Genomic DNA, 23,530 nt, shown 5'->3' with positions numbered 1-23,530 from the left:
AATATCGGTTGAACGCCTTGACGATGCTCTCGAAGGAACACCAGAAAACAAGTCGTGGGTTCCATTCCCCACAAACGTGCAGCTGCAGCCTTCTTATCCAAACTGGCTCGGCCGGTTAGAGCGCTTGTATCGGAAACAAACTCCCGGTTCAATCGTGTTAATGGCCTCAGTGCTTATTCATGCTTAAGGCTGAAGAAGAGCCTTATTCTTGTGCCCGGCCTCAGTTTCCTGCACGATGCTGTACCTTCCCAGGAAGCAAACCATAGTTCCTGGAGTGGTGGTGGGACAGTGTTGTTCAAGTGTGACTAGCAAAAAAAAAGACATGGCATTGGAAGAACCATGGCAGCACTGGAGGAGTTACCTTCTTGAAGACATTATCGTCCAGTACACTGACCCTCCCACAGTCCCCTCTGTCTGGAAGCACATCTGGACACAAAAGAGAAAGAAGAAACATTAAAAATAAATTAAAAAAAAATCACAATAGAATGACTGAACTTCGGTCAGAGGTTTGAAAGCTACATGTCACACTCAGGGTTGTGTCAGTCACAGCGATTGCAGAGCCGTCTGCAAGCGAGGCAGGAAGGTGACATCATACCACAGAAACATCCTGCCTGTGTGTGTGTGTGTGTGTGCGTCAACAGGCCTTCTGAATACAACGTTCCCACATCAGATATCTATATATACACACACACTGGTTTGAATATCCTGATGCAGAGAGTATTTTCATATGTATCTGTGTGCTTTGCATGAGTGTCGACGCCAGTAAAGACATCAGAAACAAGAGCCTGGAGATGATTGGGTGACAGTCACGTGGCACACACCCAACACACCCAACACACCCAACACACCCAAACACAGTCTCCTCTGCGGATGGATGTTTTTGTTGTTTTTTTTTTTTACTGACACCCGTTTTTCCAACTTTTGTTCCACCTTTGTCCTGAGACAAAGGTGCAGCTCCACGCCGCCCGCCCAGGGACGTTTGTACTCCCTGACGTTACAGATCACCATGCTTTGTTTTGCTATCTTTTGCAAGCTAATATCAATAGATAAGGCACGCCTCTCTTTTGACGATCCAAGTTGGAGATGAATGGCGTTGTCTCTTTTAGGGTGAAGCCTCCCGGAGGCCTACAATGGAGGGAACTATGTCTCGGGATTTCCCCGGAAGAGCCGGGAAGGGGGGTAACGTTGGTCCCCCTGGTTCATCCGGGACCCCACCCCGGGTCAGCGGCAGAAGACAGATCCGTCCTCTGAATGTGAGCTGCGCTACCGAGCTGCAAATAGAATCACAGTAAGTCATGGACTTTCTATCCCACGCTTTATCCTCCATCCTCTTGCTCCGTCTGTGTGGTCTGGAAGATGTTGTCCGACCGCTGAGGGCTATTCAGATGCAGCCCGGGTCTCACAGGCTCCATTTTGGATGATGATGTCCAGATGATGTGTCAGAAATCCGATTTTGAAGGAGCTGAGCTAAAGGCTAATGAAAGCACGCCGCTTTTTCCCCTTCACTCTTAACGGGTCGCGGCTCTTGTCATCGGATCGACGGGTTCGTCCTCAGACGCTGTGAACGTCCTCCGCGTCACGGCGCGGTAGAAAAATAAAAAGCGTGCGGCACACTGGTATTCTGCGGTGTCGGTTTGCAAAGCTGCACCACCACCAACGCCACCCGTTGGGCAGGCATGTACGCGGAAAAGCACTTTGAAACATTTTTGTGGACACGTAGAAGCAGCGGTCGTTATTACAGACCTCGGGTACGAATGCAGCTTTCCTGTTGCTGAGGAGCCGTCATCGCGCAAACAGCGCCTGCGTCAGAACGCTAGAACTGCTGCTCGCTTGGTGGAAGGGGACGGCGATAACATCGACAAAGCGGGCCCGCTCTCAAATTACGTTTATATCTCCCTTTGGCAAACAGGTTTGGTTTGTTCGGTCGAAGCGTGTAATTTATTATGACTGCGAGGTTGCCTTGAGTTGTATTCACGTATTTACTGTTTGCCGTAGACGTTAACCGGCCATCTCCGCCTTGTGAAGCCACTCCTGAATTTCCACCGGTTTACGACGCTCACCTGAACACGTGGTCGCGACGTCGGGCTGCACCGGATAGAAAACATCAGTCTCTCGCTGGATCTGGAAAAGGCGAGGAGCAAAAACAAGAGTTAGGAAATGTGACATCAGCTTGAAAAACTTGAAGCGAATGTATTGATTTTAAAGGCGTACGAAAACAATGACTGCAGCGTTTAGATGGAATAACGGAAAGACGGTGGGCCACAGAGATGGTCTCGACTTGTACACCTTGTGGTTTCAAAGCAATTTACGCCAGAAAGCGTTCACACACACACCAATGGTGGGAGAGCTGCAATGCTAGCAACAACTAGCCAAGGGATACTTTCGGGGAGCTGAAAATCAAAAAGCCTGCCTACATGGTAAAAGGATTTTTTTCTGACAGTAAAATTATGTCAAATGACAAACGTTTTCGACGATGAACTCCGAAAACCTTTTACTGGGCGTCTAAAAGTTGGTCGGGATTTCCCACTGCAGAAAGCTGGGCTGTGAATCAGAACCGGCGCCAGGTATCGCCACGGACGCCACTGTCTTAGCTCACGAGCAGAAATTACTTTGAAATCCGACAGCGCAGTCAGTGACATATTACTTATATGGCGCCGAATCACGACCCTGGCGAGGTCGCGTGCGGACCGCACTGCCTGAGATGATCCACAGAAACCAGACGAGCCGGCAGCGGCGAGGAAACCTCGGGGGTCAATGCGGGCGGCCTTCTGCCTCGACCGGTTGATAGAGACAGAAAGCAAGAGTGTGACAAAGACAGGCAATGCAGTCCATTACGACTAATACCAGTAGCGCTAACACACTTTGAAAACCTTTGACGGCGCCAACGTTTATGTAAAAGCACGAGTTGATATCCAGCGTCTAGTTCTGGACGTCGCAACCCGTCTCCGATCAAAACTTGGTCGGCGGGAGGGAGGGAACGTCAAGACTGAGGACGGAAAGAAATACCCATTTCTATCGAAAGAATAAAGATATCAGAAACAATAAGGTCGCATTCTCTACGCCTGCGTCTTCAGCTCCATGACGGGGACGCAGTGAACTCCCTCGGCCCAGCTGGACGGGGTTAGGTTCTCTGGAGTGATACAACACAGGCTGTGTGCACTGTGTGTGTGTGTGTGTGTGTGTGTGTGTGTGTGTTCATGCAACACGTGCATAGATTTGCTATGCATGCAGATGGGCAGGGGACCATTTCTGAGGAAATGGGAAACAAATTTTGGAGTCCCTCAAACGGCAGCTGGTTTGAGTTGCAGCATGAAAATACAGCCGGTCCCTTAAACCCCGAATTGGAGGGCGAATGTTTATCGTGCGCGTCTCGGAGACGTTTAGCGTGCCACATGCGGGCGCGCGGTTCGACGTGGAGAATAGCGATCGGGGGGAAAGGCGGGAGAATCGGGATCTGCGGAAAACCCTCCAGGGTAGGGTGGAAAAATTAGACCCCCCGTAGCCCGTTTCTCCATTAAAGACCTTCATCACAACGTCAGCTTTGGAATGGAAAACCCAATGGAATCTCCGGCTAGCGCTTTGTTGATGTTTTGTTGTTATTTGAGGTTTGTTTCTGATTTCTAGGTAATCCCATGCTAACTGTCGGCCCGCATTCCTGCATCTCCGCGAGATGCTATTGTACATTTTGGAAACATCTCCACGCTTGAGCCGCTGAAATTCATGGCGGATAAAGGGATTTTGAGGGTCTGCTGTGGAGAGCGACCCCCCCGTAGGCCGAGTGACCTCACAGTCAGTCGTCTGATTGTTAATCGGCGAAGCCAATGGGTCCTTTGTCCCGCTGGCGTTGGTCTCAATGGCACTGTTGTCCGTCCTCCACGTTGGCTGCTGTCGATTATCAACATCCTGCGCCATGTGGGAAACAACGGGCCGCTTCTTTCTCTCCTTTCATTCCATCATCTGTGCATTTCTGAAGTCTTTCCTGTCATGTCAGCTCACCAAGATGTTCCTCAGATGTTCCTCTTGGCGTGTTTTACGAGCGAATGAGAGAACACGTTGAATATATTATTACCCACGAAACCCCCGCCGCTCCCCCCGAGGAGGAAATCAGCTGACCCTTCTGCAGCCGCCAAGGAGGCCGGACTCCATATTGGAACAGCGGCGGTATCGCAACGCTACTGTAACAGCGTTCTCCGGGCGGATCTTATTTTTTCTTCCGACCAGACGCAATTGTCCTCCCCTAAATCGTCGATCCCGAAGCCTCACCCAGACGCGGCCGTTACAAACCCGGTCCCGACACGGCGGCCTGCCGCCAGAGACCTCAAATGATACGTTCCACAAACGGCGTGATGACATCATCCAGATGAGGCAAGTCCGAGCCCTACTGTTTACCTCCTCGCCCAGTAATTAACCTTCTTACGGAGACTCGCATTCTCAAATGTCTTCAGGTAAGAAACACAAACAACGTACATGAAACTTCCGCAAAAGTTACGTCGGGATTGCCCGAATATTTACCACCTTTACAGGAACAGTGGCAATACCGCTTTTGCCGCTTTTACAGAAAACTCCCCTCCAACGGCTCAACAACAAATAGGAAAATGAATGTTTTTATGGAACAAAGGGAATATCAGGATGCTTAGAGCTTCAGACTCGCGGTGAGAAGGTCCAAAGTCGTTCGGCGCTGGACTCCATGTTCTCCTCGTGTCTGCACGGGGTTCCTCACACAGTCCAAAAGCATGTCGAGGTTCACTGGAGACACTAAATTGTCCAAATGTGCGAACGAGAGGGTGAATGGCCGCGAATTTCTATATCCAGGGTGAACCAAAGCTCTCGCCCAGTCATGTGCAACTTTGAATGCAGGAAAAGCGGTACAGATAATAAATGAAAGGACTTCTAATTGATTTATTTCCAAAAGAAAAAGTTAAGTCGTGATGTATGCACTGGTATGTTTTGCATATATATATATATATATATAGACATCAGTGATTTTTATCTCCAACAGTTATCTAACCACCCCTCAAAAGTTACAAATATCTCCATTGTTTCTTCTTCTTTCATCACGCAGCTGAACACAGAACCAGACGCATGGTTCCGTCTGTCAACTTGTGATTTTTTTTTTCCCCCGTCTAATGCGAGACGGCACGCCCTGCATTCACTGTTCACTGTCCACGCTTGTTTGGCGGTCGCCGGTACATTAGTCACGATCGGCGTTCAGACGAGCCGCGGCAGGAAAAGTCACTTAGTCTCTAAAATACAAAAGGAAAAGGTCTCTCTCACACACACACACACACACACGTCTCTATGTTTTGTTAGATTTTTTTATAAAAATAAAAAGATTACAAGAGCTGCTGGGCGGGAGGCGGGGCTAACCCCGGACCTGTCAATCACGAGGACGACATATAAACCGATACAACCGTTGAGCCTCTTATTGGCCATCATATCAGGACGTACAAGAACAGATAAGACGTGTCCTTGTTCACGTCAAGCTTATTCTATGAAACGGTCGGATCTTGTTTTGGGGGAAAGAGAAGACATTCAACTGCCACGTTTCATGCCGCGCGATCCCAGACGGGATTTCGGGGTTCTGCCTCGGAGCTCGTCGGCGAAAGGCTGGGATCGGAGTCACGCTTGGACCGCGGCGTGTGTGCGAGGTGCGAACGGGGAGACGGACGGGAGGCAAACACATTCCACATTTTCTTCCAGGACAAGAATCTGGATCGGCCGGCGACCGCTTTCAGCCAAATCCTCGCGGAGAGAAATGGGGAGGGGGAAGGATTCCCGATACATTCTTTCGCTCGGGTTATTTTCTTTTTTAAGCGGATTCTTTAGGCAGTTTCACGCTGACTTTTTGGAGGATGTTGTTGACCAATTAAAGGCTCAACGTTAATTATCTATACGGACGGATTCGTCTGTCCGTCCTCTGCCTGCGGAATCCTTCCGTTCACACGGATGCGTCGCTGTACACAGCAAACTGTGCATCGGAAGCCCAGTGGGAGCAGCGCTCAAATAAGACCGACGAAAAGGAACAGAGAAGAAGACGACAACCCAACATCGGTAGAACCAGGGAGAAGAATTCTCCGTCCACATACTGCTACTGCACTGACACACATACCTATTTATTTAACTGGGCCTACGAAAGGCTGACTTTTAGCGCTATGTCCATTTCTGATTTCGGTCATGTCGGGTTGACCGATGAGGAAAATAAAAAGTTCAGCAACGGCTGCGTTCGGACAAAAAAGTCCTTCGAGCGCAGTCATAGTCCCAGGAACTAGCCTCCTCCAGGGGAACTTTTTTTCGTTTTGCTTTCCCGCAGGCGGCGAGAGGCCGCCGTAGACATCTGCGCAAGAACAATCCGCCATGAAGAAGAAGAGGAAGAAGACGATTCAAGCAACATGGAGGTGGAAGCTGCCACAGCGTTCATTGAATAACCACGGACTATCAGATGGGCGCATGTGTTTTTATCTTCTTCCTCCCCACTAGCCGTTAGCTAACTCGGGGCCCGAATGTTGGTGTTCCTCTGCGAGCCCTGGAAACCCCTCTGTGGCGTAGCAGGCCAGAAGACCTCTGAACTCCTCTTGGCTGTATTTCACACCGCTACTGTCCATTTTGTGGCGAGAAAACAGCTGACTAGTGTCCGTGGTAGTTATTAAACGTTGCACCCGCCAGTCCACAAGAAGTATCTGGTGAGAGTTCCAATGCAGCTGCAAAAAGACCCTGCCTGGGTGGAGGAACGAAGACGGTTCTAGGACCTGGTTCCTCTGCTGTCACAATGTGTCGAGAAACAGCTTCTCAGCTTTCCTTGGATACGAGGTCGGGCTTTGACCCCCGGAGGGAACCTGGATGACGCAGATCCTGAGGATCATGGCGCCCTGAGGAAAAACGGCGGACTGGGCGTGAAGTGTTACTGTGCAGGAAAACCTCCCTCATCCTCACGGAGGGTGCAGCCGTCCCGTCGCTATGAGTCAGAGGAGGTCGGCGTGTGGAAACGTTTTTAAAGCCTCCAGAGGGAATCCGTTTCATCACCGATCAGATGGGAAAGCAGAAGCGGCCAGACTGTTGCAGAGAAGAACCTACATTGCAGTTAGTCGACACTGCAGGACTGAAATACTGTTACTTTCCACAGCAGGGATGTAAACATCCTGGGACTTTTTTATTGCAACAATACCACTTTTTTTGCACTAGTGCTCCTTTTCACTGTCACAATGAAAACCATCATGCTGTAATTGTACTATTAAGGTAGTACTCATTGACCTTTGCATTAAATTGTACAAAAAAAAAAAGACTTTCTGCTGCAACCCTCTCATGCCGTCAAATATCAGCCTCTATCTGCGTGCACTTCATACCTTATAGTTTGTTTACTGTTTAATGTAACAGTGCACTTTACAGCTATTTTGCACTCTATTATTATTTTGTTCATTTCACGTCACCGTGTGATTGTGAGAGACATCTTCTCGATTCCTCTGTATGTCCAGTACACGCAGAGAAATTGACAATAAAGCTGCCTTTGACGTTGACATTTTAGAAAAAGGGTGATTTCCTCCTCATATCGGGTCGTTTTTTAACTGATATTCGCTCTTGTTTTTTTTCCTCCCAACTCCTCCATTTCCTCGCCCGATGAATTTGAGACATGTTTAAACATCGCTTTGCCTGTAATCTGAATGAAGTCTTCTTCTGGAAATAGCAGCGGCCGTCACGTGGAGCGACCGGCCAGAAACCTCAGGGCCTCCAAACGCACCTCCAGAGGTATTTGGCCTTTTCCGCGCTCCTCGCCGTAGCGTGTCGTGTTTTACGAGCCGGCTTGGACGCTTATCACGCGGCGTTAATAATGTTAGCGTTAGCTAAAGAGTAAAAACCAGACAATGCTAGCAAAAACAACAAAAACAACATAAATTCGTCCCGTGCCGAGCATGGGGAAAGTTATGTGGGACCTTCAGCTGCTCAAAATGGACGGTTTTGCGAAAGGATCAGTCACTTGAGAGTTTCTTTTGGAGATCATCTCCTGCACTTCGGCTGCACGACAGCTTTCAATGGGAACTAATTATAAAATATTGGACTGTATTTATGAAACTGTATGCCGGGGTGTCAAATCCATTTTCACTGACGGCCACATCAGCATCCTGGTTGCCCTTAAAGGGCCACATATAACGGTAACAATATAAACTTAACGTAACCAAAAATGTAATGTAAAATAAATGTAACAACTCCTTATTGTTAAATAATTCTGAATTTGTACTCATTCAAATCCAAATAAATACATATGCATTCCGAACTTTCTTGAAACTACCTTCCATCTGCATCAACTTTTCTCTTCCTGGACATTTAGGGATCATTTCTATATTTCTCAATTCCACTTGTTGAAACTTGTACTGATGTGGATACACGGCAATTTGATGGCGGGATGCCGTTACTCCGCGTTTGACTTATTTATTTTAAGACAATCAAACCTTTTAAGGCGTTCTTGCAGGCTACGTAAAATGACGCGGCGGGTCACATTTGGCTCGAGGGGCCTTGAGTTTGAAGTGATTATTCTTTAATCCCATCATGTGCTGGAGTCCATCCAAGCTAGCAACGAGCAAGGGGCGGGGCTTAACCCGGACCTGTCAATCACAGCTGCCCCGTGCAACCATTGGTTGTCTTCAGTGAACCTGCATCGTGTTCGGATCCCAACAATGGGACGACTATTTCTGATGGAAATCTTGATCCAAAACGACATGGATGTGAGACTTTGGAGAACGGAGGCTGGGGAGGGGGGGCAGGAAATGGAAGCCAGCAGGCTGCACGCACACATGCATGCACACACACACACACACACACGCGCGCGCACACACACACACACACACACAGACGGCAAGAAAGTTGGTGTTTGGTGTGAAACTGATGAAACTTGGGGACAACCCCAGCCCAGGGCCTGCTTAAGGTGGGCTGACTTTTAAGGTGGACCAGATGGACTCTCACTATATAAACCCCAGATAAATGTAAAGACGGGAAAGCCCTGTTTTTTTTTTCATTTTTTATTTCTAATCCTGAATTTTACGTCAAATAACCCCGGGGTCACTGTGCAAGTTTATACTAAGGACACAGGTTTCTGAAACCAGCTGGGAATGGCACCTCACTTCACTGCTACACTAAAGGCCTCGACTCAAAAGCTCCTTTATCATTATAATTATTATTATAATTATTATTATTATTATTATCATTATCATTATTTATAATATTATTGTTATCATCAATGTGCTGTCTTTAGGAGTGGTATGAAGATTTATTTGATAAATCCTGTTTCCATTCCTATTATTTGTTTCAATATTCCTTTCCCATTTGGTCTGTTTCAATTTTAATGTATTTATTGACAATTTATTGTCCTAAAAACAGTTTCTATACCTTATATTTTTACAGATAATTTGTTGATGTGCACGTTTGTGTGTATGCGAACACACACACAAACACACGCACACACAAATATATGAGGCGAGAGCAGAGGCTGCAGCTGTTTTTTCACTTTTCCCTTCAAAAATTGAAAAGGAAAAAAGAAATTTCGACCTGCAAACGGGTGGCGAAAAAACAAAATACAAAAACACAAACACCGCTTCTGGTTTGTAACAACATGTCTACTGCCCTGTGCGTGCATGCCAGAAACACACACACACACACACACACACACACACACACACACACACCGCACAGGCAGACCTACCTTGATTAGCACCACATCCACAGTCCTCTCCCCTTTGGCACAGAAGCTGTACCTCCTCCTGTGTCTCTCATACATGCTGCCAGTTTCACCTGGTCATGATGTCACACGTCGCCTTCTGCGGCCGACGAACGGCACGAACGCGCAAAGGGTGGAGTTCCACCCCCCCACCCAAAAAAAAAAAAAAAGGACAAGAAAAAAAAAAAACAAAAGAAGAAGATCTGTCCTTGTCGTTCCTCAAACCTTGAAAGTTATCGGTCACCGAAAAGCAACCAGAAGACGCCCCATCAAGCTGAGCTCAACATTCTGGCAGCGGTAATTAGTAATCAAAGTTGCCAGATGACGGCTTGAGTTCGCCCGTCAAACAGATTCCAGACCCGGGGTGGAGGGGAGGGTCGTGGGGTGGGGGTGGGGGGGCTCAGGGGAGGGGTTGAAGGCAGGGGGAAAAAAAAATCTCCGGAGTTTTGATGCAGAAATCCAGTTCTAGTCCTCCATACTTTGTGTTCCTTCTCGCTGCAGCTCGGGTTGGAAAATGAGCCTCGCTGCCCACATCTGTTCTCTGGCCCCTCCCTTCTTCCCACTCTCTCTTCCTTTTCCCTTCAGCCACCCCCACCAACACCACCAACCGCCCCGACAACACCACACACTCCACCCATCGCATCTGCCCTTCGCTTTGAAACATGCTCCCTCTCATCCAGTCGCTACCTCTCGCTCCCTCTCACTCCGACAACAAAAGGAGCTCCACCCCCTGCGAGGTGGACGGGCTCTTTGGGTGGAGAAAGGAGGAAAGAGCTCCGGTGCAGGTAAAAGAAAACAAATATCCCGCATCTCCTTATGGGAGGACTTTTTATGAGTTTGCACGTGTTCCCTATTAACTCGCTGCTAATTAGTGGTTTTCCGGATAAAGCCGTTAAAATTCATGTCTTAATCTGCGCAACGACGCTCGGCAAGGGATGAGCCAGGGAGAAAGTATGTTTCCTGATTAACCGCCCCGTTCCAAGGAGTCATCCTTTTCTAATTAGCATTTTAGCGAGCTTTTTTTTCAACCTCTACACGGAGCTCAAACCGTCGGTTGTTATTGAAGAGTTCAAAGATTGGGAAGACCGAGGAGGTTCACTGGAAACCCTGGAATTCTCCAGACGTGCTACAGAGCGCCCGAATGGTTCTACGTCTGTGAAGCCTTGACTTACGAATGAATCGACTTACAAATTTTCAACAAGAGCCGTCACTTGGCCGTATCGCTCGTTGCACGAGCCGAGATCTGAGTTACGAGCGAGCTTACGCCGCCTGTTGCTAGGTTGCCCGGTGAAAATTGCAGATACAGCATCAGAGAGCAGGAGATGTTTATCGGGGGTTTCGGTGCAACGGACGGCGGGGACGTCAACGGACGAGGTGTCGGATCAGGCGTTCAAAGCTGGTTGGTTTTATCGTAAAAGGTGTTCACTCCGTCGCTAAACTGAATTTAGCTGTAAAGTGTAGCAAAGCGCGCAAGCTAGATTTAGCGACACATTGTTACATTAAGTGTGTAGCCAGTAAATTAAGTTAAGGGTAGAGAATGAAATGAAAAACTCCCTTAACCATTACTATGAAAACTACCTTTACTCTTTTTAACAAGTACAACATGAATATTACTTTTCAAAAATGACACACTGCATTAACTTCAGTGAGCGAATCAGACAAATCATCCAGAATAACGACACGCTAAAAACAAGGGAAGAAACCAGAGAGATTCTGCTGGAACCTGGATCTGAACACAAAACATGCGCTGCCTTTCCGCGCGGATACGAGTTCAGTCTTGTTGAAGGGAAAAGAAAACAGGGGTTCCAGGTTTGTCAGAGAGACGGGATCCCACATGGAGGAGGGCGAGACCTGCTCTGGCGCCGCTCCAGGGTGGCGGCTGGTCTCGGGCGTGGCTTGTTCAAACTAGCTACCGGAAGGTGAGTTAGCACCTGTTATCTACAGGAGAGCTCCTACTCTGGAAGCGCTGCTTGTCCCTGCCCTCCATGGTGGAGATGGTACCCAGGCCGATCTCTGATGCCCCTCGGGGCTCGGTTCCGGGACCCCCCAAGGGCCGTGAAGACATAATCTTGATGTCTAGATTTCCAGTTCACATGAAAACATTAATGCTCTTCCATCCATGGCTACCAAAAAAATGTCCTGTGAATCCAGATTCCAGCTACGCCCAACAAACTGCACCGACTCCCAGCTCTCTCTTTATACCGTTCAACCCGTCAGCACAAGGGAAGGAATGCAACCATCCTGCCTTAACGCTGTCAAAGTTTCTGCAGGGTGTGGGACAGTTGCAGCCTGTGTGGGGTCAAAATTCTACGCAGTCATCACCTCCTCCAATAAATCAACTGGCTTCCAATCTCAGAATGAACCAAAGCGGGACCCCATCCTTCAGTACCTCCATCACTGCGTGGCTAAAAGCTCTTCAGGCAGGGAGTTGACATGTCCCATTGAAGAACATAATCCCATCCAATTCTAAAATCATGTTCAGTTAAGCTGCTTCAACTTTCAACTTTTATACCCGTACGTTTATTTCCATGTAACAATCTGAATTTCAAGGTACAAGGGAGATTCATTTACAACCATGAAGGATAGGAATCCCAACTGATTATATTCATCCTGCATCTATACCCCTTATCAGGCCCGTAGCCCCGGCTCCAGCCTACACAAAATAGGAATAAAGTTGTATAAAATTAAATCTATTTTATTTACATTCTTCTGTTTTATTTTTTTGGATCTGAAGAATTGCCACTGCACTGCACCTAACTCCTGCAGCTGACTCGGTCAGAGGGTTTTTTCGGCAAGTAAGTCGGCAAACTAACCCCTGGCTGGAACGGCCCACAAATGTCACTGGAGGGCTTCTTTGAAACAGACAAGACACCAGAAGGGTGTCAGAGCCGAGTTATACGTCCCTAAATGAACCTCCTGCGTGAGTTTGGACAGCGGGGAGGAAAGCGGAGAACACGGAGCAACCTCATGCAGACACAGGGAGAACATGGAGAGTCCACACAGGAAGACCCCCTGTAGGTGGGGTACCCACTGCCCCGCCGTGACGCCCTCTGATTGTATTATATTTTTTGTTATTCTACTGCATCGGCAGTTTGACCCCTAACTGTCGGTGTCGTCCACGACATTCCGATTCTATTTCAAATCATCGCATCGATCTGACTTTGCTTCCTTGATTTTTCATGGGAGGGGTCACATTAGCTTATCGGCACTCGTGCAAAAACAGATTTGCTGTGAAAAAAAAAACAAAGATCGGATTTATGATCTACTGGAGGAAGAGGTCCGCTCGTGGGCGGGAGGTTGGCAATCAAATGGACGTCGAAGGGAGAGGTTTGGAACAGAACACCAAGCTTCTGCTGTGTTTTGAAAAGTTCAGAATGCAGACGGGCATACGAGTCCTGCTCCGTTTCGTCCAGTGCAAAAAGTGTGTGTGTGTGTGTGTGTGTGTGTGTGTGTGTCTGTGTGTGTAAAGGCTGCTGAAAAGCCATCCCTGCTAAGTGGAACAGAGCAGTAACTCGCGGCTGGTGAATGGAAACAATCGGCGGCGGCACAAACACAGCAGTAACCACGGCGACGGCTGAACACCGTCCAGCTGTGACACGACAGGGCCGGCATCTGGAAATCGTTATACCTGCTGCGGCCACGGCGAGGCGGCAGAGGACGGACGCGTTGTGGCCACTCGCCTCAATCTCACACACACACACATACACGCGCGCGCACACACACACGCGCGCACACACACACACACGAGGAAATGTGAGACGGAGAAGACAACGGGAGTTTGTTCTTCAGTCCCACCATTTCTCATGTTCACTCATTCATGCCTTTCTCTTAACCGATCAGCTCTGACACCCAGAAGAGGAAGTTTGACAGAACGTGACTTTCAGAGCAGCTGTGCGCTCAACAAACACACACACACACACACACACACACATACACAGATCTGGCAAACAGATAAAAAAAAAGGAAGCGGACCACTTTAACACGTGTTTCGAAAGGTGAAGTTTCAATTGCGCATTAGCTGTTGACGCTAACCATCCTGCGCAGCTCTACCTCCAGGTGCCGCGGCTATTTATACCGAGTTCTTATCGTGTGACTGCCGGTCTCAGCTGAGTCAACCGTAACACACGCACACGCACAAACACACACACATACACACACACACACACCGAACACAGTGTTTGACAGCATCTCCTTACCGTAAACACCGTTGGATAAACACGATTTGGTTTCTGCTCGAGGCCGATGGCGCCTAATCTTTGACGCTGTTCTCTTTCGCTGCTTCGGCTGCATTTTCCACTTTATTTTTACCTCCCTCTTCCTTCCTCCCTTTGCGGTCTCTGACATTACATCACGGCACTCAAAACAAGACGCGGTGAGGTAACCCTTCTCCCCCCCCCCCCCCCCCCCGGCCTCCAGGTGACCCCTGCGGGTCCGTAGAGGCCGCGACTGCGTCACAGGGACTTTGGGAAAGCGGCGATAGGGCTGGATCTGTGACCTTGAAAGGCCCGGAGCGATGCAGGCAGAACCAAAGCGCACTCGTAATCACCGGTCATGGGATCCGTGAGCCTGGAACTCGGCTGCCGCTCTTATCTGGACTCTTATCGGTGGAAATTTGCTCTTATCTTCCAGCCCATTTCCACAGGTTTTTCTCCGGCAAGCGATATTCTAATCGTGGCAGGAAAAAAAAAAAGGAAGCAAGAAAGAAAAAGATCCTTTTTTTCCAAAAAACACAAATGAGGAGGGCGATCAGCCTGGTGTGATGGTTGACAGTCAGCACTTTGAAGGGAAAATCATACATCAGACTTGAAAGCGCTGCTTGGAGACACTGAAACAAAAATAACCTCGACCCAAACGGACTGATCCGACGGGAGGCTCCGCTCTGTCAACACGTTGTAATTCACATTTACAATGGAAGCGCATCGAACGCTGCTGAAGAGAAAACCTGCTCTAAAAGCTTCTCGCTCTGTCTTTGACAAAAGGTGCGGACGGAGACTTGGACATCTTCTGCCATGGAACTGTAAAGTTCTAAGAACGATCCGGCCCGACTTTGGTTCCAGGAAGTAGACTCCTCCGGGGAGGAGGACCAGGTAGGGAACGGTGTGACGCGGTCTGCGCCTTGGAGGTGGAAGCTGCCGTGGCGTTCATGGATTAATAACAGTGGGTTCAGGAGTATTTTTATCTTCTCCCTGCACTGCTTCGCCGTGTGAAAAACCCTGTCCGCTAACTGCAGAGTTTGTTGATGCTGCTCTGTGGAGCAGCAAGCCAGAAGAGCCTGGACCTCTTTGCTGCGGCTGGGATAGTTTTTAAAAATGACGCTCTGCAGTCCAAGAAGCATCTGATAATGGGCGTCGCTAATGAGCTCCACCAATCACCAAGCACCTACATCACATGAGTTCCTATGGAACCCTGCAAAGACCCTTCCTCCTAAAATGCACAGACACACACACACACACACACAGCAGTGCAACACATCCTTATCTACATCTATGATAGCTGGTAGAGCGGGCATCCCTCCAATCCCTCCGAGTGTGTGTTAAAGTCCGAGTGTGTGTGTGGATGCTACAGGGTGCAAAGCGCATTGAAACCGCCAGGTTTCTATCAGGTGAGACCATTTCCATTTCAGTACATAAATAAATAAGTGAAAAATACTCCCGCTATTGTGCAGTGTTTGTATTCCACACCGGAAGCACTGTGCTCTTCACTCACCTGCAAGGGTCGTGTGTCCGAGTCGCTCCTCGTCGGAGACTCCGCCGACGGGACGGTCGCGCTTTCTGGCTCTGTGGGCGACAACAGGCTTATGGTTAATGATGCTGGTCGACACACACAGAGGAGACGGTGCAAACACCGGCGACGGTTCGTTCAACGTATTCAACTGCGAAGCAACGGAAACATCTCGTTGTACCATCGGGAGATTCGAAATGAGACAAATTTTAGTCCAAGTGTGCCAAGAGTTTAGGGGTCGGGGTCCCTACCAGACTGTTATCAAACTGCGCTCCGTATCCAAAGCTAATTCCCTGGGTTGTTTTCAAAACCGCCGGAAAACGGCAGGATTGCAAAAGAGCACGAAAACCCAAAACATCTGCAAGAAATTATGTGAAAATATTACGTAAAAGCTCAGTTTCCCTTTAACCGCCATTAATCAATACATATTTATTAGCCTCTGCCATCCACAGGGGGGAAACCAGGTCTCTGACCATCAGTCCTGCTCCTTGTATTCATCACCAACATGGAAGCACCAGGATACTCACGCTTTGCCATTTTTGGCCAACGTTGCCTTTCGAGCCAAACCCCAAAACAAACACAATACTGCTGTTGAACTATGTAGACATATGAATGGTTTGCCCCCTCTTGCCCGCCCCCGTGACACTGAGGACTTTTAACCCCACAGAATCAATTGTTTTGCAGCCAATCGCCTGCAGATGAACTACAACTGGAATGCATTCGCTGGAAAACATCTCCCCTGGAAGAACTGGTGACTGGGGAACTACTGACAGACCTCACATCTTGTAACCAATCCCTGATCGGCCATCTGGCACACTCATCTTTTGAATGAACACATATACGCCAACATTCTATGGCACTATGGTAGTAACCGATAGCATCCCTTTGTGTACCGCTTTAGTGATTCAACTGAAATCTTGGGATTGAGACCCTTACATGGAATTGGGAACCCCTGTTCTGCCTCCCGTTAAGAGATGCGAGAAAAGGAGGAAGTCCGGCATCGAGCGGATTGCAAAAATAAAACCCTAGGCGGTGATTCCTGCATGGCGCAACTTCAGCAGTCCAAAGGACATCCACTGTGGGTTAGGCTGAGTTCCTCTTACGGGATAAGGAGTACAAGTTAAGGGAACTCTGCCAGTTGATGAGCAGCAGAGCAGGGACTATCCGAAATAACGGACGCATGTATTTCGGTGCCTCTTGCTGCAAATCATAAGGTACGCAACACAGATTGGGCATACAAGTATGGTGCAAACTTGTAATTCATAAGTCGTTGTTTCTGCGAACACCCTGTGCCGGCCAAGACACGCTGTCAAGTATTTCGGTGCCTCTTGCTGCGAATCATAAGGTACGGCACACAGATTGAGCATACAAGTATGGTGCAAACTTATACTTCATAAGTCGTTGTTTCTGCGAACATCCCGTGCCGGCCAAGACACGCTGCCATCCTCCCGTCAGAGATAGCGGATGATTTCCGGTCACTTGGATGCCCGTGGTGGTTCCGAGTTGACGGTGGAGAAGCGAAAACGGCGGAGAGGGGAAGCTGTACTTCATTCAAAGTGTTCGTTGTTGAGGTCTCCGCTCGCGGTGAGTCAACGGGCTCCGATGACTCAGAAAATTTCAGGTTATAATAATTAGGGGTTGAAATGGAAAAGCTTCTCCCTGCCCCCACAGCCTTCTAGGCTGGAAACTTCTGGAAGGCAGCACTGCCACATGGAACTGGGAGCTACTCTGGCGGATGATCCTCGAGATCCGTCGGGCACAAGCAGAAGCTCCTCACGCTGGCATGACATAATGGGCAGTAATTTCTTTCGGCACTTCAGAGGCACGAATTCAAGGTGTTTTAGACCCTTTCGAGGCCGTTGTGGACCAACGGCGGCGGAACCGGAGGCAGGAGTAAACAGGAAGCACAACCAGAGCGGAGTTTTTCAAAAAACGTGACTTCTCCGCCTGCATATGTGATTCCCGTGGCGACTGCTTTGCCACAGATATGTGACAAATTTGCGATTTCGAACGAACCAGCATGACCAGCATGTCTGAGAGGAGAGTGAATAAAAAAGAAAAAATAACAGCCATGGCGAATCACGTAAATATTTAAAAACAGCTCGTCTGAACATCCAGGAAATTTCCTGGTGGCCGGATCACAACGGCGTGACGGGTCCGAGAGCGATATGGTTATTGGTCTCGGAATAAACCGATCCCACGGAGATGTCTTAATAGGGACGCGAGCCCAAGACATGGGTGACGTTTTTCAAGGCAGCGCGCATTCAGGTGCAGGAGCGGGGGATTATATAATGTACTTTTTTAAGAAAGCAAACATGGTTGCAGATGGCAAAGGGCGGAGGGAGTAATCAGCAGCACCAGGCTGGCACAAAACCCTTTGTTATTAAAACTATCAGGAAGTGGCGTGCTGAAGGGACGGCTGCCAAGGAGTCCTGATGGTTCCCCGGTGGGGGCACAACAATACTGGGTGAAGTCAGGATATTCACCGAGGCTCTTCCCACCTCCAGGACTGGTGTTTTGGTCAACACATAAAGTGATAGGACACAATATTGGACGTAACAGTCGAGACAACTCGAAATACCACATCGTGCATCTGGGTTACTCTGAGTAAATACATCATTAGCATCGAAACAGGATGGCGCTTCTTTTCACCGTTGCATACGGGAGGAGGACAGCTCTTCCAGATCTCCTCAGGCCACCGAATACAACTCGATCTACTTGCCAGATTCGTTCCGATTATTTCGAGCCCGAAGAAAAACGGCGCGTTCGCACAACGTCGTGCTTTTGTTTTGCTCTTTTCTGACAGGTTGAGAAGGCCTCGCCAAGGACACAGAAAATGGATGTTAGCGCTTTTTAAACCACAATATCCAATTTAAGCCTGCGTTTACATGTAAACGCAGTAATAGCGTATCATAAAGATGCTATCGATGATAAGCATCCAGGTGTGGAGGATTGCATAATGTACCTGTTGACAACAGGGGGGAACAACGGCAGAAACACTTTGTTTAATAAAACGCTAGCAGGAAACGGCGTGCTGGCGGGGCCGCTGCCACCGGCTCCCAACCGTCCCCCTCGTGAGGGACACAACAATACTGGGTGAGGACAGGAGATTACCGGTGCCTGAAATAGCACTTTAATAATGTTTTGAGAAAAAAAAAAAAAAAAAAAAAAAAATCGAGAAAAGTGAATATGAAGTCTGAACAGTCCGTCCCCCCCAAAAAACCCCAAACCTTGATTCAGTGGAATAACGCAAAACAACGTGTGCACTTCCGGGCTCGGTGCGAGAACATGAGACTTCCTCCACTGAACTGTTGGACCGGAGGCTGAGTAAGCGATCCTGGCAGCTCCTCGACACTTTCAAAGAGTAACCGGACCAAAGGCGTGAAATCCGGGGAAGTTAAACGGCTCATTTCACAGGTAGCGGCTCTCAAAGCGCCCGTCCGGCCTCCTTCGGCGAGTCCCTCGGGCTCAGAGGCCGCTCTCACTCAGAGCTTCACTTACTCGTGAGTACGGAAAAAAGTTCATACTGAAAGGTTCTTCAAAACAGCTCCAAACTGTGAACGACTGCAGAGGGAACAGATAATCTGGAAGGGGGGACCTTGTACATTCACTGGTCCAGAAAACAATTCACTCCCTCATGTAACATACAGAAATACAACCATTCACATCATATAAAGACTTATAACTATTCACTCCTTATGTACGTAAAGAAATTCACACATTATACAGGCAGACAACCCTATAATGTACCCTATATTCCTGACTTGCTACCCAAGTCAGACACATTTTTATCTCCCAGGAGGAAAAACCCTACATGTGATTCCGGCTTATTACATGCAATCATTCAAAAAATCTATAAATAGATGAGTATGTATAAATACACACACACACACACACACACACGCGCCTGTGCAAATATGCACACACACCACCATCATTTCTCAGCAGACATTCAGTTTCACTGTCCTCCGCAAAGTATTGATGACGTCACCAAGTTGCCTGGATACTTTGTACTAAACAAACACTGGGGCAGGATCTATGCACACACACACACACACACACACACACACACACACACACAGGAGTGCCTCTCCTGTCACTGCAGCTTCCTCCCATTCACTCCGAAAACAAACCCGCCGTCCAGCCCGGTCGGGGGGAGAGAAAAGGCCGCTGAATGTCAGACGCGGGACAATTAACAAAGACCTAATGTTAGTGTCGGGACGCCGCATGGATTCAGGAGAGCCAAGACTCGTCCCGCCTTTGTGCCGAAATGAGAGTTAAAAATAATTAAAAAAAAAAAAAGAAAATAAAATGACAATTGACAGCAGGAAGCTGCTGTCGGGCAAAACTTATCGGACGATTAAAAGCAGTACAACTAGAATTCAATCGAAGAATAATACGCTTTCCGGAATAGAGTTCGGGAATAAAAACACATATTGCGGGAAAATAAGTCGCATTATTACGAGAACTGGGCCTTCCTATCAGAAGAATACGGTCGTAATGATGGGAGATTTCTGAGGGGCTTTTATGATCCTCATAGTTTCCTGAAAAACTGCTCAGACCAAACCACAGACTTCCAGCTACTTCCTTCCACCAAAGAGGACACTTGGTTTTTTTTCCACATTCAACATGTTTCTGGGTCTTTGAGGCGGCACTGATTCTCAAGCGGGAAGAGAAATGTCAAGGTGAACACATAAAAACTGCTGATAGCAAAAGCATACGTGACGGGAGCCGTCTAGACCGGCCATTCATACTATGTCATATAGTGACATCCAACCGTTCACTTTTATTCACACATTTATGGTGTCCCATTAACCTCCAGTGGGAGGAACGTGGATACTCCACACAGATACCTTCTGACTGTCGCTAACCGCTGCGCCACTCTCGAATTAGTCACCAATTTGCATTTTCTACAGCGATATCATACAGAAAAACATGTACAATAGGGTGAATGAGAGTGTGTTTGTGAGCGCAACTGCGGGACAACAGATGCAAATTAGCCCATGGCTACAATCCAGAGTGGTGAGTTTACATGCACCGTCCCAACCAAATAAAATAAAATAAAATAAAGTGTATTTACCTTCTTCCTCTTCTTTCTCCAGATCATTCATCATCTTCCTCTCGTTCTCCTCTCCTCGTCCATCAACGGCATCCAAAGAACCGAGGGCCTCGTCGAGGTCCTTGAACACGCCGGCCTCTCGGTGCGTAGCCTGCTGAAGCGCGCAGCTCGGTGACGCCGCTGCCTGGAGTAGGGAGGTGGCGGGGAGTTCATCGGAACGCTCCGACTTATCTAAAGCGCCCTGCGGACCGCTGGGGTCGTCGTGCAGGTGAATATCGACCCCGTCATCCACTTTGGAAGGTGATCTGCGCCCCGTTTGCGCGTCTTCACTGAGCGCAGGTGCGTCTCGTAGGGCCGTGCCGGAAAGGTCAGCAGCCTCCGCTCCTTGTCCCGTGTCTAAAATTGTACACGGGAGTTGGACACCCGCCTCCGTGATAACCAGCTGGTTAGCTTTCGTACGAGCATCCGGCGAGGCGTCGCCTTCCTCTTCGGGGTTACTTTGCGCGTCAAGTCGCAGTGATTTGACGAGAGGCGGAGGATCCAAGTCCTCTAAGTCGTCGCCTCCGACGAGAGGCTCCTCAGACATGGCCGCCGCCTCTTCCTCTAATTGCGGCGGGTCCTCGGCACCGGGCTGAGTGTGTGAAGCCTCGGCCGCGTGAGTCGCGTGTGACTCATTGTGCGCGGCTGAGTTATCTGTGTTCACCAGCCGGACGGCGTTGAAAGAATCCCCCGGCAGCTCCTTTAATGCGCCTGGGGCTTTGCTGATTTCCGGCGCTAATGGGGGATCGACCGGCTCCTGATGTTGTGCTCGCCGTTGTCTGATTTCAATGCTAGCTAGGGCTGACGCTATAGCTACGGTTACAATGGCTACGGCCGTGGCCGCTAAGTCCTGGTTGTACTTTTGCTCTTCTTCTCGCTCTGCCTCGACTTTGTCCTCCAAACGTAAAAGCGACGGCTGCCGGCTTCTTTCTGCTTCCTTTCCAGCCGCCCACGACTCGTTTAGCATTTCCTCCTTGTGCGGCGGATCCGTCACCACCTCAGATCCGAGACAATGCTCTAAATATTCCCTTGCCATTGCCTCGCCGCTTCCTCCGCGCATCTGAGACGGCGAAATGTCAGCTGTACCTTCAAATGACCGACTCCGAGCTCCGCCGAGGTCCCCCTGCGCCTCGGAGTCTGCCGGACAGTCCGGACACTCCGAGGTGTTTCCCTCGGGATCCACGGGTTGTTTATCGGAGGTCGAAGGTCGAACATGCTGCTCAGGAAATTCCTCCAGAAACGAGTCCTCTGTGAGAACTGCGGGATCTGGATGTTTGACGGGAAGTTCTGTCGGACAGTCGGATTCCGTCAAAATTGTCGAATCCTCACCCGTAGAATCACTTAGCTGCGCATTATCCAGGGTCTGCTGAGTCGGACTGAAGAGCCCGGGGTTAAATAAATCCGTCACCGGCGGTTGTACAGTTTCCACAAGTTCCGTCTCTCCGACGACGTCCCCTTCGGCCGGCTCGGAGGCGGCGATGCCGGAATCCCAGCCCGGATCATCCGGTTGATGGGATATCTGAGGAGCGACGGCTTCGGTCAGTCCAGTTCGTACGGCGTCTGCCTGACCGAATCCCGGGTTTGTGTAAGCGGAGTCCGGATTAGCGCCGCAGTCCTCGCTCTCGCCTTCCGCCTGGCTGGGCAGATGCATGGCGTCCTCGTCGACTTTCTCGCACAGGATTAGCTCGGATGTCGCCGGACACGGGACGGCGGCTATTCCCGCGCCGTCCCCGTCTTGTGACTCGCCGAGCGGGTCCGCCTGTCCCTCGACCAGACCCGGGGACTCGATGCTGGAGCCGGAGCTGAGCTTGGCTTCGACGCCTCCTCTCTTCCCCCTCTTCTTCCGCTTCTTCTTCTTGCCCTTCTCCCCTTTGTCTCCAATCTCTGGTTTTTCCTCCTCGGCCGCCTCAGAACTCTTTCTGCTGCGCGTCTCCTCTCCGCCTCCCTCCTCGCGACTTGCCCCGACTTCCTCCTCCTCCTCTAGCTGAGATCGGCATGCTTCCTGTCTTTGTGCCCCTGGTCCATGTGACAGCGCTGGCTGCGATCCAGCAGCATGTGGCCGACTAAGACCCTGGTCTAACAGCTGTGGACGGTCGAGACCGGGGGAGTCGGGGGGACCGAAGTCTCTGACTTTCCGCTCAGCCGATCCCGGTCGCTCCGTGTTTTTCCGAACCGCCGCGTCATCCCCGTACCAAACGGTGAGGGACGTCGCTTCCCCCGGCGTCAAATCGTCGAGATGCCGTATCGTGTTCGCTGCCATTTCTGGCCCGAACCATTCCCCTCCGCTGCCAGTCTGGCCTCCGTCCCAATATCGCGCCCTGCTGGGGTGTCTGTCAGCGTCTGAGGGCCTGGCACCAGGAGGACCGGCGGAGTCCGGCTGTCTCTCGGCCTCTTCCTGGGCATTCAGGGATTGTTCCTGACCCATGTTTACTGAGGGGACAGAGAATAGATTGAGCACATGAAGGTTCCCACCAAGAAAAGTCCCCTGGAAAACAATACTTTTGAACTCTTCTTTGACAAGGAATACAAACAGAAGCAAACCGTGAATCAGACAGTTCAATCATCCCGGGCGACACACTCTTAGGTAAAACACAGCTTCTTGAGTTAAACGCAACATTTAAGGGGGTCAATGAATCCAAGGCAAACGGGTCTCCGCCACGACTTCGACTTTAACGTTTATGGATCTCTGAGGCGAAGAGCAAGACAGCGACAAGGGATCCAAATCAACTCCATTTTTTCTGAAAGAGTTTGTGGTGACAGTTCATACAATAATGGGACTGATCGCAATGATTGTTTTCTCCTCTGGTTTGTTCAAACCCCCCGCCTCTATTTGCACCGCCAGATTTGAGCCGGTACCACAGGAGGGTATGCTATTATTACTCTGGACTGACGGCCAAGTCGATGACAACAAGACCCGGGTGGGGACGAGTTCATGCCCGTTCCCGTCCGAAGGTATAAAAAAAGGACAGGACACTTCGGGGAAAGTATTCGCAAATCCCTGACAGAAT

At 49.4% G+C, this 23,530-nt stretch overlaps 1 protein-coding gene across 11 annotated transcripts in view; it reads right to left on the bottom strand.

Annotated features, from left to right (window-relative positions):
• The window catches only part of LOC147225172 (A-kinase anchor protein 13-like), an 81,884-nt gene that overhangs the window by 24,120 nt on the left and 34,234 nt on the right, over nt 1-23,530 (bottom strand). For all 11 annotated transcript variants that reach the window (XM_086163925.1, XM_086163926.1, XM_086163932.1 and 8 more), the window contains exons 10-13: nt 20,505-22,952; nt 15,410-15,480; nt 2,061-2,121; nt 362-426 (exon numbers count right to left, since the gene is read on the bottom strand). In XM_086163925.1, coding sequence (XP_086020051.1) covers nt 362-426; nt 2,061-2,121; nt 15,410-15,480; nt 20,505-22,952 — 2,645 coding nt within the window. The remainder of the gene's footprint in view (nt 1-361; nt 427-2,060; nt 2,122-15,409; nt 15,481-20,504; nt 22,953-23,530) is intronic.

The sequence above is a fragment of the Fistularia commersonii genome, chromosome 17, assembly GCF_037954325.1.
Source record: "Fistularia commersonii isolate RoL2024-O1a breed Wild chromosome 17, RoL_Fcom_v1.0, whole genome shotgun sequence".
NCBI classification, from domain to species: Eukaryota; Metazoa; Chordata; class Actinopteri; order Syngnathiformes; family Fistulariidae; genus Fistularia; species Fistularia commersonii.
This window is presented reverse-complemented; position numbering and strand designations above follow the sequence as displayed.